Source organism: Plasmodium reichenowi, chromosome 7 (assembly GCF_001601855.1).
Source record: "Plasmodium reichenowi strain SY57 chromosome 7, whole genome shotgun sequence".
NCBI lineage: Eukaryota > Apicomplexa > Aconoidasida > Haemosporida > Plasmodiidae > Plasmodium > Plasmodium reichenowi.
In genome coordinates, this window is record NC_033652.1 from 648,297 (window position 1) to 660,876 (window position 12,580).

The 12,580-nt window shown below is 20.7% G+C and overlaps 3 protein-coding genes across 3 annotated transcripts; 1 reads left to right on the forward strand and 2 right to left on the reverse strand.

The window, feature by feature from the left end:
- Positions 1–159: 159 nt before the first annotated feature.
- PRSY57_0716500 (actin-related protein, putative) lies at positions 160–3,378 on the forward strand (the record flags this gene model as incomplete). The annotated part of the gene is made up of 1 exon (XM_012906819.2): positions 160–3,378. The coding sequence occupies one exon, from the start codon at positions 160–162 to the stop codon at positions 3,376–3,378; it is 3,219 nt and encodes a 1,072-aa protein (XP_012762273.2).
- A 792-nt stretch (positions 3,379–4,170) lies between these two features.
- On the reverse strand, positions 4,171–9,423 carry PRSY57_0716600 (hypothetical protein; the record flags this gene model as incomplete). The annotated part of the gene is made up of 1 exon (XM_012906820.2): positions 4,171–9,423. The coding sequence occupies one exon, from the start codon at positions 9,421–9,423 to the stop codon at positions 4,171–4,173; it is 5,253 nt and encodes a 1,750-aa protein (XP_012762274.2).
- Positions 9,424–10,610: 1,187 nt separating this feature from the next.
- PRSY57_0716700 (conserved membrane protein, unknown function) lies at positions 10,611–12,393 on the reverse strand (the record flags this gene model as incomplete). Its single annotated transcript, XM_012906821.2, has 3 exons — positions 10,611–10,648; positions 10,820–11,432; positions 11,599–12,393. The coding sequence occupies 3 exons, from the start codon at positions 12,391–12,393 to the stop codon at positions 10,611–10,613; spliced, it is 1,446 nt and encodes a 481-aa protein (XP_012762275.2).
- Between the last annotated feature and the right edge of the window lie 187 nt (positions 12,394–12,580).

Here is a 12,580-nt window from a genome sequence, read left to right on the forward strand (position 1 = left end):
TTGCATATATATATATCAATGTAGCCATTACTTTCATTTATTTTATTTTGATTTATTTTATTTTTTTTTTTTATTAACTGTTCATATAAATAAGAAAAAAAAAAAAAAAAATTTAATTAGCTTGTAAAGCTAAAAAGAAGTAGTAAAAATAGCCTGAACATGTCAGCACCTGTCAATATAGACATACCAAAATTAATTTTGGATAATGGGGCTGGTTTGATAAAAGGTGGGATACTTCCAAGTTATTCGCAAATAGAAGGATCATTGTGTGAAGAAATAGAACCTAAATTTATTTTACCTAATTGTGTAGGTCAAATAAGAAAAAAGAATATATTTCATATAAGTGACAGCTGTCAGAGCATATGTGAATATTTTTGTCACCGTCCTCACGTGGATGGTTTGTTGTTAGATTTGGAGTTGGAAACGAAAATATGGGAGAAGATTTTTTCATGTAGGAACACTGTAGGAGGGAAAATAAATGAAATGGGTTTGTGTGTTACTGAATCATATTTAACACCTGCATATATAAAACAAGGAGTGATTGAATTATTATTTGAATATTTTAATATGAATCAAATTGTAATTGTTTCCTCTCAAACAATGTTACCATTTTCTTATATAGGTTTAAATTTGGGACAGTATGATATTTTGAATCCCCCAATATATCGTAGTCGATCTTCCATAACAAAAAAAGTTGATCAAGTAATAAAAAGACGACGAAGAAGTGAAAATTGTGATATAGACATGAATAAATTGGATTCTTCAAAAAATAACATGATGGAGAATAATTTGGTTACGGATAGCGTTATAAATATAAAGAAGTTAGGATCTTTGGATAAAACAAATGAAGAAAATGTGAACAGTGTGAACAATTTTATTGATGATAATTCTTATGAAAGTAAAAAGATACGACTTTTACAGGAAAGTGTTGATCATAATAAATTTAATGAAAATAAGGGTGATATTATTAATATACAAAAGGATAATTTGTTTGTTCCAGATGATGATAAAAATATTGAAGGTGTTGAAAAATATGAAAATGGTGGGCATACTTTTGAAAAAAGACGTTATAATAAAAAGAACACAAAAGGTGACGTAAATATATTTACAAATAAACATATATATTTAAAAAATATTGAATGCTATAATAAGTATTCACACAAACTATATATAGATGATAAATATCAGGGTGATAATTGGGAAGATTTTTATTTTAATTCCTTCTTTAATCTAAATAATTATAATAATAACAACAACATTTATGATGATGATGATGATAATGATAATAATAATAATAATAATAATAATTATTTATTTGAGGGTTTAAAGACCCATGCAAAAATCTACAAATTTAATAACAACAATGTTGTGAGAACTTTATATGATAATAATTATTTAGGAAAGAATTTTTCAAGACAAGATCCAAATTTTATTATCCCTGAAAAAGTGGATTTATATAGAAATTATTATGGTAAAAATTTCCAGGATATTAAGATGTTTAAAAAAAATTATAGGAATAAGTATATAAATAATTTTTATAAAAATATAATAAATGGAAATTATAATTTATCTTTAAGAAATCCATGTGCCTTATATATAGATGTTGGATTTTCTCATACGTATGTCTTACCATATATTGAATACAAATTAATTGAATATGCTGTATTAAGAACAAAGATTTCTGGATCTATTTTAAATTCTTATCTAAAAAGTACCCTTTCTTATAAACATGTTAATTTAGAACATAACGAATTGTTAGTAGAAAATATTAAAGAAAGAGCTTGTTATGTCTCATTAGATTATTTAAAGGAATTAGAAAAAGAAAAGATACGATTAGAAAATATAAAGAAACAAAGGATCAAGGACAAACTTGACATGCGCGCTGAAATATTAATGAAAGAATTAGAAGAAGAAGCACAAGGGAAAGGGGAAAGAGATAAACAGAAAAAAAACAAAATGGACACAAACATGGAAAACAAAATGGACACAAATATGGAAAACAAAATGGACACAAATATGGAAAACAAAATGGACACAAATATGGAAAACAAAATGGTCACAAATGTGGAAAACAAAATGGTCACAAATATAGAAAAGAAGAAGATGAAAAAAAAAAAGAAAAAAAAAGAGAGTGATTTATTAACAAATTCACTTGTTAAAGAAGACGAATCAAACAGTACAATAAATGATATGAAGGTAAATGAAAAGGATAATTCAGATGTCACTGAATACAAAGAAAATTCAAGTAATAGTTATGACAAAAAGATGAATAACATATTAACAAAAAAGCAAAATGATAGTTGTAGTTCTAGTTTAAGTGTTAGTAATAAAAGTGATGATGATATGTATATAAAAAAAAGAAAAAATTGTAGTGTTGAAGAGGGGGGTGTAGATATTACAGAGGATCAGAGTTATATGAGCGATTTGAAGAGTAATGTGAGTGTTGATAAAAGTCGTAAAAGTAGTAGAAGTAATATAAATGTAGAGAAAAGTTATACAAATGATGAAGACAATAAAAGTAATTATAATAATAATAATAATAATAGTGATGATAATAATAATAATAGTGATGATAATAATAAATATAGCGATGATAATAATAAATATAGCGATGATAGTAATGAATATAGCGATGATAGTAATAATAATAATAATAAATATAGTGATGATAGTAATAATAATAATAATAATAATAAATATAGTAATGATAAGTATGATGGGAGAAAAAATAAAAAATTACAACCACATTTATCATACCAATATAAATTAATTGATTATAATAACGTATCTAAACGTCAAATAAATAAAGTGTTCAATACTTTGAAAAATAATTATAACAATAATTGTATTTATATAGATTCTGATTATGATTATAAAGAAGAATTTTCTAATTTTCTAATTGATGATAAAAATGATCATATGGATATAAAAGATATGAGTATAAAAGTAGGAGATTCTTCAAAAGGAAAAGAAGATGTTATTAATTTAACAAATGAGAGAATAGGTATTCCAGAAATTTTATTTAATCCCCAAGATATAAATTTAGAGCATTGTAGTATAGTTGAATTAGTGTATAGGTGTATATCATTATTACCTAAACATATACAAAAATATTTTGTTTCTCAAATATATATATCAGGAGGATCTACAAAGTTTAGAAATTTTAAACACAGATTATATAAAGAATTACGACAAGTATTTCCTTCGGATTGGGATATAAATATATATTCACATAAAAATAGTTTATATAGTAATTATATTGGAACATATGTATGGTTGAGTGATCCAAGTATATATAACTATAATGTTATAACAAGAGAGCAATATTTTAATTTTGGTAAAGAGTCTAAAGTCTGGAATAGGAAAAAAGACGCATAAAATGTTAATAAGATATATAAAGAATAAAAGTCTAGTGCTATTTGTAGAATTCATTTTAATATATATTAATAATTATTTATATTCTCTATCATTTTTTGTGTGCTTGTTATGAAAATAAAAAAAAAATAAGAAAAAATAAAAAAAATAAAATAAAAAAAATAAAAAAAATGAACTTGTAATTGTGATGAACATTTTCTTGTACATTTTTTAAATGGTACAACGATATGTATAAATGTATAAATGTATATATGTATATATGTTTATATGCATAAATGTATATATGTATATATGTATATATGCATAAATGTATATATGTATATATGTATAATATATGTATTAATTTATTTGTGTGCCTATATAAATTTTTGTCATTTTATTGCTCACTATATAAAGACGTCAAATTTATATACTTATTAATTTTTTTAGTACCTAAATATGTATATATATATATGTATGTGTCACAGCCATTTTGTTTTGCTTTTTACATTTGAAAGAAATTGAATTTTTTTTTTTTTAATTGGATAAGGATATATTTTTTGTTTACATATTAATTTGTAAATAAAACAATGAATAATTTTATAACAAAAAAAAAAAAAAAAAAAAAAAAAAATAGACACATATATTATATATATATATATAATATATGTGTGTAATAAATTGTGTTTTTATAAACATGTTAAAAAAAAATACAAAAAATATTAAAAAGTATAATATGTTCACATATAATATATATACATATATTTCATTTACATTTACGTGTTGACATTTTTGGGTAAAATATAAAAATGTTAATTATTTTTTTTTATCTTCTGAATTCATTTGTAAAGCGGTTTTAAGTTTGTTTTGTATGAATTCTAGTATTTTCGTTTTATATATGTTTTCGTCAATATTTAAATTCATTAGGTCGGTTGGAAAAGAATTACTTTTTAGGTTCAAAGAATTTATATCTATAAGTTCTTGTGTATTTATTTTATGTATGTTATAGAAATCATCATATTTTGTAAAAGGTATAACATTTTTAAAAATAATTTTATAATGTTGTTTGTATATTTTATTTAATGTTAAATTATTTTGTGATAAATAATTAAAGTGGAATAAATCACTTTCTAATGGTAAGAATGCTGCGTATAAATATATGATATCTAATTCTTTTTTTGTATTATAATATAATTTTTCATTTATTTCTTCATATTTTAAATAAGAGAGATTATTATAAATATCTAAATATATTTGTTCATGTTCTTTTTCGATGTTTATTAATATACCTTTATTATATGGAGGAATTATATACATATTTTTTATATATTCAAATTTATATAGATTAGTCATATTATATCCGATAATATAATTCTTATTATCTCTTATATATTTAGATAAATTATTTTTTAAAAATTGTAAATAATCTTTTTCTATATTTGTTAATTCTTTTATTTCTTCTTTTATTATACTTTTGTTTTTATTCGACACATTAACTATTGGTTTTATTAGTACATCATCGTGATAAATAATATTTGTGTTATATGGTTTATAAAGTATATTATTATTAACAGAATATAAATCTTTGTTATTATATATGTCATATATATCATTTCCATATTTATTATTATTCTTTTTTTTTTCTTTATTCTTTAAAGTATTATTATGTACATATGTACATTTATCTGTATTACATATATATTGTATTATATGCTTTAAAAAAATGGTTTCATTTATAGATATAAAAAAGGAAAAGGAATGAATATTAATATAAGATGAATTCTTATTTTTATTTTTTCTTTTCTTTTTTTCTTTCCATATATAATAAGAATAATCTTCTTTCTTTTTTAATTCTAAATCTTTTTTTTTTCTTTCTTTTCCCTCATCTTTTGATAAAAAATATGTTATTACTTTATTTAATACGTTTGAATAAAATTGTTTTTCCGTCGTTCCATCGGTTATATTATTTTTTCTATCAACTTGTTCATTTGTCGTTATCGTTGTTGTAGTTCCTTCACCACCACTCGAATTATTAACATTATTATTACCAACGGTATTGTTATTGTTATTGTTATTGTTATTGTTATTATTATTGTTATTGTTATTGTTATTGTTATTATTATTGTTATTGTTATTATTGTTATTGTTATTATTGTTATTGTTATTGTTATTATTATTATCATTATTATTATTATTATTATTATCATTATTGTTGATAAATTTTTTTTTTTTTTCATAATATTTCTTGTTATCATGATCTTTACTAGGATTGTTCATTTTCATCTGACTTTTTTCATCAGACACATTTTTTTTCTCATCGCTTTGATTATTTTGTGAATTCACGTGCTCACCATGTTTATGTGTGTTCATATTATCTACAATTTTTTCATTTTTTATATTTCTACTGATCACTTGTAAAAAGTTAATTTTTGGTGTGTAAAATATGGGCACGTAATTATAAACCTTACGACTTTCATTTACTATTAAACTATTTATCGAGATATAGAAAGGCATAATGGTATGATCAAAATATTCATTCTTATGTATAAAAGGTGATAGAGAATATTCAATATGTATTTTATTAATTCTATAATGATGAATATTTCCTCTTAAATAATTTAATACATTAACATATTGGAAAGAAATATCCTTATATTCTTTAAATTTATTAAAATAATCTACATGTATCTCTAAAACAATATTATATTTTTTGGTATTATTTAAATAGAAATGAAAAAATATATAAAAATATTGTGGTTTATTATATCCACATGATATTTTATTCATATAATCATCAAAACTAAAATTATTATCTTTTTTATTTCTCATATTATTAAGTGTATTCATATCTGAACTTATTATAGATTTATTAGTTTTTTTACAAATATAATCATATATAGGATTAAAAGAAAAACCTATTAATAGCTCATTTAATACAATAGGATTCTTAAATTTAATAATTCCTTTTTTAGATAATAATAATAAATCATCACTATTATTTATTGTCTTATTAATTAAATAGGAATATGCTCTTTTCTCTTCACTAATTCTACTTTTGAAATTTAATATCTTCATCCTTTTATATCGATGTAAGGATGATATTCTATAATTTAATATTTGTTCCTTCCAAAATATTTTCCCTTTTTCATCTTTTATATTTTCGGATAAATCTTTTTTATTCTTATCATAATAAAAATTATTAGGAATAGAACTACTGCTCCAGTATTTTTTTTTGTATGTCTTATCAATATATTCATTTTTTTCTTTTTCCTTATTATCATCATTAAGAATATTACTACTACTACTAATACTACTACCACTACTACTATTATTATTAATATTGTCAAAATTATAATTGTAATTTATATCATCATCGCTAAGAATATTATCGTTATAATGAATATTATCACCATCAACACCAGCATCACTCAAATTATCTACATCACTCAAATTATCTACATCACTCAAATTATCTACATCACTCAAATTATCTACACCACTCATATGATCTACACCTCTCAAATTATCTACACCACTCATATGATCTACACCACTCAAATTATCTACACCACTCATATGATCTACACCACTCAAATTATATACACCACCCATATTATCTACATTTATATAATTTACATACGAATTATCATATGGTGATAACCTCCCCTTAACATACATGTCATTCTTCTTATTACTCTTTGCACCCTTTTTTTTTTTTTTTTTTTCTTTTTTCTTTTTATTAAAAAAACTATTATATAAGTCATTTTTTTTGGATATTCCATAAACCCATATACCACTAAATATAATGTTTTCTTTTAGATTATAGTTAGGATTATTGAAATGAATACCATCGTTCTTATAACTACTACTATAACAAATATTTGTATTAAATATAAAATCCAGAAATTTACTTTTATTATACTTATATTTAAAAATTATGTGGTTACATACACCATTATAATTTACATGTAATTTATAAATATTTTTATAATAACTATAATCTTTACATGTAGTAACTTTATTTAGAATATTTGTAGAAAACATGAATATCTTCATCATATTATTATCTCTTCTTGTTCTATATGTCTTGTTGTTTTCATTCCATTCTTTATATATTTTATCATCAGTCACTTTTATATAATTCATGTTATCTTCATTATTCGAACATGAACATAAATTATTTTCCTTTCCATAAGAATTATAGAAATTTATATTATTACACAAGTCATTATTATCACCGTTACAATATTCTCCTTTTTTATTATTATGAGATGAAGCTTTTATGTTATTATAATTCTTATTATATATATCATCATAAATATTATTATTATTATTTTTATTATTATTATTTTTATTATTATACGAATTATTACAAGAGCATTTCATATGTTTATTATTTCTTAGAGATATAGAAACTTCTGAATTTTCTATCGACTTTAGAAAAACACATGCATATGTATACTTTGAAACATTTCTAGATTTACTATTTATATTATCATGTGTTCTATATTTTCTTTTAGATAAAATTAAATCTAGTTTTTTATTTTTTTCTACTATTATTCTATTAAAAATAAGAAAAAACAAAAAAAAAGGTTTTGTCATTTCTCTTAACGTATCTCTTGTACATATACCAACATTTACATTTTTGTTATTTTTGAAAACTTCTTCAAAATTATTTTCTTCTTTTATATTTAAGGACTCTAAAATATTACTAGCGCTTTCTAAAGGCACCTCATTTTCTACAACTTTTAAAATATTAAAATATTGATTTTGCCCATTCGATTTTTTAATATATTTTACCAGGAGAGAATTTTTTTGGTAGTCTAAGAAATGTTTTAATTTTTTCGCACCTTGATGAATATGAAGATTTTGTGATGAATGGGTAGTCCCAGGGTATTCATATGTATTATAATGGTTATATTTGTTTTTGTGATCCATTTTGTTCATATGTTCTTTATTTTCATCCATTTTGTTGATTTCAAAAGTTGTATGATGTGTTTGTATTATATTTTCGTTTTTCATTTGTCCATTATTATCTCTCATATTGTTCGCTCCCCGTTTTAATAACTCCTGCGGATCTTCTCGAAGAGCCTTCATAGCTTCAATACTGTCATTATTATTAATATTTATATTATTAAATTCTTTTTTTTTTTCATTATCGTGATTTGACAACGACCCTGTGTTTTCTAAAAAAACAATATTTGTATATGTACCTTCCCATACATGTTTAAATATCTTACTGAATTTTAATTCTTCTATAGCCAAGGATAAAGGTGTTAATACAGACGTGTCGTTTATATTTCCTATATGTTCCGTTAAATATAATCCTTTGATTTTATTTTTTCTTTTCTCAACATAATAATTATTTGAAGAATTATTATCTGGAGTATATAAAATATTTGTTTTTTTATAATCAAGAATATATGATGAATACCATTTATTTTGAATAGTTGTAATTTCATTCTTCTCTTTTCTCTTAAAAATAGGTAAGATAATATTTATAAAAGATGAAAATAATTTATAAAATATATTATCATTTTGTTCTGTTTTGTTTTTTTGTTCTATATCTTTTTTATATATATCTTGCTCGTTTTTTTGTTTTGTTTTGTTTTTTTGTTCTATATCTTTTTTTGTAATTTTATAAAAAGGGTTTGTATGTAAATAACTGTATTTAATATCTTGGTATTCATCGTACATATAAATATATTTTTTATCGTTTTCTTTTGTATATAATCTATTTGTATTTCCTTTACGTATGTCTATTTCATCATTATTGTTATTATATGTATATGTATTTATATTTCTATCATTCCTTTTATCCATTCCATGTTTTGTTTCCTTGTTTATATTGTGACATTCTAAGAAATCATCGCTAGAACATTCAAGATTAGTTAATTTCTTATTTACCACATTATTCGTGGATATAAAAATATTATCTCGAAGGGTTTCTACGAAGAAGTCTGCTAAGGATGGATGAAGACTTATATTACACAAGCATCTTGAATATATACAAAAAAAATATAATAATAAAATATACAAACTGTTTCTTATATATTTTAATAAACTCATTTTAATTAATGGTAAAGTATATATACACAAGGGGAATACATATACAAAATTAAAAAAATAAAATAAAATAAATAAATAAATATATATATATATATATATATATAATATACATATAATAGCTATATATATAAATTATCAGCTCAATGTTATTATTATATTTGTTCCTTTTAAAAAAAAAAAAAAAAATATATATTATCCATCTTTAACAAATTATCATTTTTTAAATCATCACATAATATTCTTAAATGTATATATTAATATATAAGAACATATAAGATTATGTGTCCACAAAAAAATATATATATAAAAATATATATATATATATGTATATATATATGTATATGTTTATATATTCAAATGTATGTTTTAATGTGGTGGAAAACTCTTTTATGAATTCATATATTTAATGACTAAAAAAATAAAAAGTATATACAAACATATAATTTAATTATATAAATAAATAAATATATATATATATATATATATATATATTTTTTTTTTTTTTTAAGAATGTACTTTTGTGGAAATAAAACATACACGCAACTTTTTAACGTAAGAAAAAAAAAAAAATACAAATGAACCTTTATGCATACACATTTTTATATACGAATTTATAAAATTTATTTTTATTTTTTTATTATGAAAATTTTCAAGTTCCCACGGGAATATTTAAAAAAAAAAAAAAAAAAATTAAATACACATAATAATATATATCTTTGTAATTATATATATATATATATATATATATATTATCTCTATTAAAAAAAAAAAAATATATATTTTTCTTTTTGTAAAAATACTTATCATTTAGGAATCAGGAAAAGTATTTAAAATAAAACATATATATATATATATATATTATATTTATATATATATATTATATTTATATATATTTATATATATATATATTATATTTATATATTAATGTATATACATTCTCCTTAATATGTTTTATATATATTATTAGAATGTGCCTTTTATTTTTTTTATTTCATCAAAGAAAAAAATAAGAATAAGGATATATGTTATATTTATTTCTTATATCTTATTTTATTTTTTTATACCTTTGTAATAATTATATACATTTATGTGTATATTTAAAAATTAGGATTTTACTATATCCTCAAATAAAAAAATATTTAAATGTGGTATTTTTTTATAATCTTATTTAAAGCAGATTTTAATCTTTACAAAAAAAAGAAAATATATATGTATGCATGGTAACCTGTTAAAACAAAAAAGAATATGAAAAATTAAAAGAGAAAAAAAAAAAAAAAAAAAAAAAAAAAAAAAAAAAAAAAAATATATATATATTATATATATATATATATATACATGATATAATTATGACACATATATGCACATATTTATACATTTTATTATTTTTATATGTGACCTATAATTCTGGGGTTTTTCATTTGATTATATATTAGACAAACGACAATCCCAAGAGATATAATCCCTATTACTAAATAGAGTATTCCTAGTGATTGTATTTTTTCATTTATAAATATTGATCCCTCAGCTATAACAAAAAACTTCTTACCATTAAATTTAGTAACAGGGAAATTATTATTAATATTTACATATATAGGTAAAGTGACTTCAACATTTATTTTCGCATATTTTTTTCGGAACTCTGATAATGCAGCTGTTTTCATCCATACAATAAAATGAGAATTCTCTACTCCATAACCATTTTCATTATTCATATTTAAAGCATTTTTATATTTTTCGTTCATAAGCCAAAAATCTACATGTGCTTTATGTAATTCTATTTCACTATCTGATGGGTTCTTAAATTTATTATAATCACTATACCAAGTAATTCCTTCTTTAGATTCATCTAATTTAATCATATTATGTAATTCTCTATCCGTGTAAATAGAAAATGTATCATTAAAAATACTTCGAGCTATTAGTCCACATGGATGAAGAATTTTGCCTTCATGGTTTTTTGTGATTGGCCCACATTGCGAGACTTCGCTATCTTTGGTATATACAGTACCCTATAAAAAAATAAAAGTAAATAAAAAAAAAACAAGACAACATATATATTTATCATATATATGTATTATATATATGTATTATATATATGTATTATATATATATATTATATATGTACACATTTTTGATTTGTCTTCCTTTTTAATACTGAATTTTATTTCATGCTACCATCAACTGGTTGTGAGATTTTGATACGAGATATTTTTTATGGTTTTGATAAAAATTATGCAATTCATAAAAAATATATGCATTTTTTTTAAATGGTCTATTTGGTCCTTTACAATTATTTTCATTTATTTCCAGCACCAAAGGTGATGTATTATATTCTCCATAAGATATTTTACATTCTTTTCTTCTTGTAGATAAAATAATAAATATACATCCTATTAAAATAAATATAATAGATATACATAAATAAGTTGTTATTAAACAATTTGGTGTCCAATATCGTTGTTTTGATTTTAATTTTTGTTGCTTAAATTTCTCAAGAATTGATGAATTCCTATTTTTATTTAATTCTTTTATATTCTTTTTTTTATTATTATCATTTCTTTTTCTTATATCTTTTTTCTTTATAATATTTGTATTTGTACATTCATTTTTATTTTTATTTTCATTTTCATTTTCATTTTCAAAATTATCTTGTGCTTTTAAAAATGTATTAATTTTCTTTTCTTCCAAAAAATTTTCATCATAATCTAAAGAAGAATCGTTATTAGATATCTTATCTTGTATGTAATTAGAAGAAGATGATGTATCTTTTATATCCATTTGTTTTTCTTTAAATTCTTTTATACTATCCTTTTCTTCATTTTTTAAACAATTTATGTTGTAATTTATTAATATCAAATCGTCACAATCTTCCACATCATTATTATAACTATCGATATTATTGTTATTATGAATATCCTTTTCTTTTACATTTTTTTTTTTAATACGTTTATTTTTCATGGTTTCTTTCATATATTTTATTATATGTATCTTTTTTTTTTTTTTACGCATAACTTAATATGAGAATCCCTTTCTCCTTGTCTTTTTTTTTTTTTTTTTTTTTTTTTTTTTTTTTTAATTTTTTTTTTTTTTTTTTTTTTTTTAAAAAAGAAGTGTTTTAAAATTAATTTTTTTTTTTTAATTATTTAAAAAAAATTAA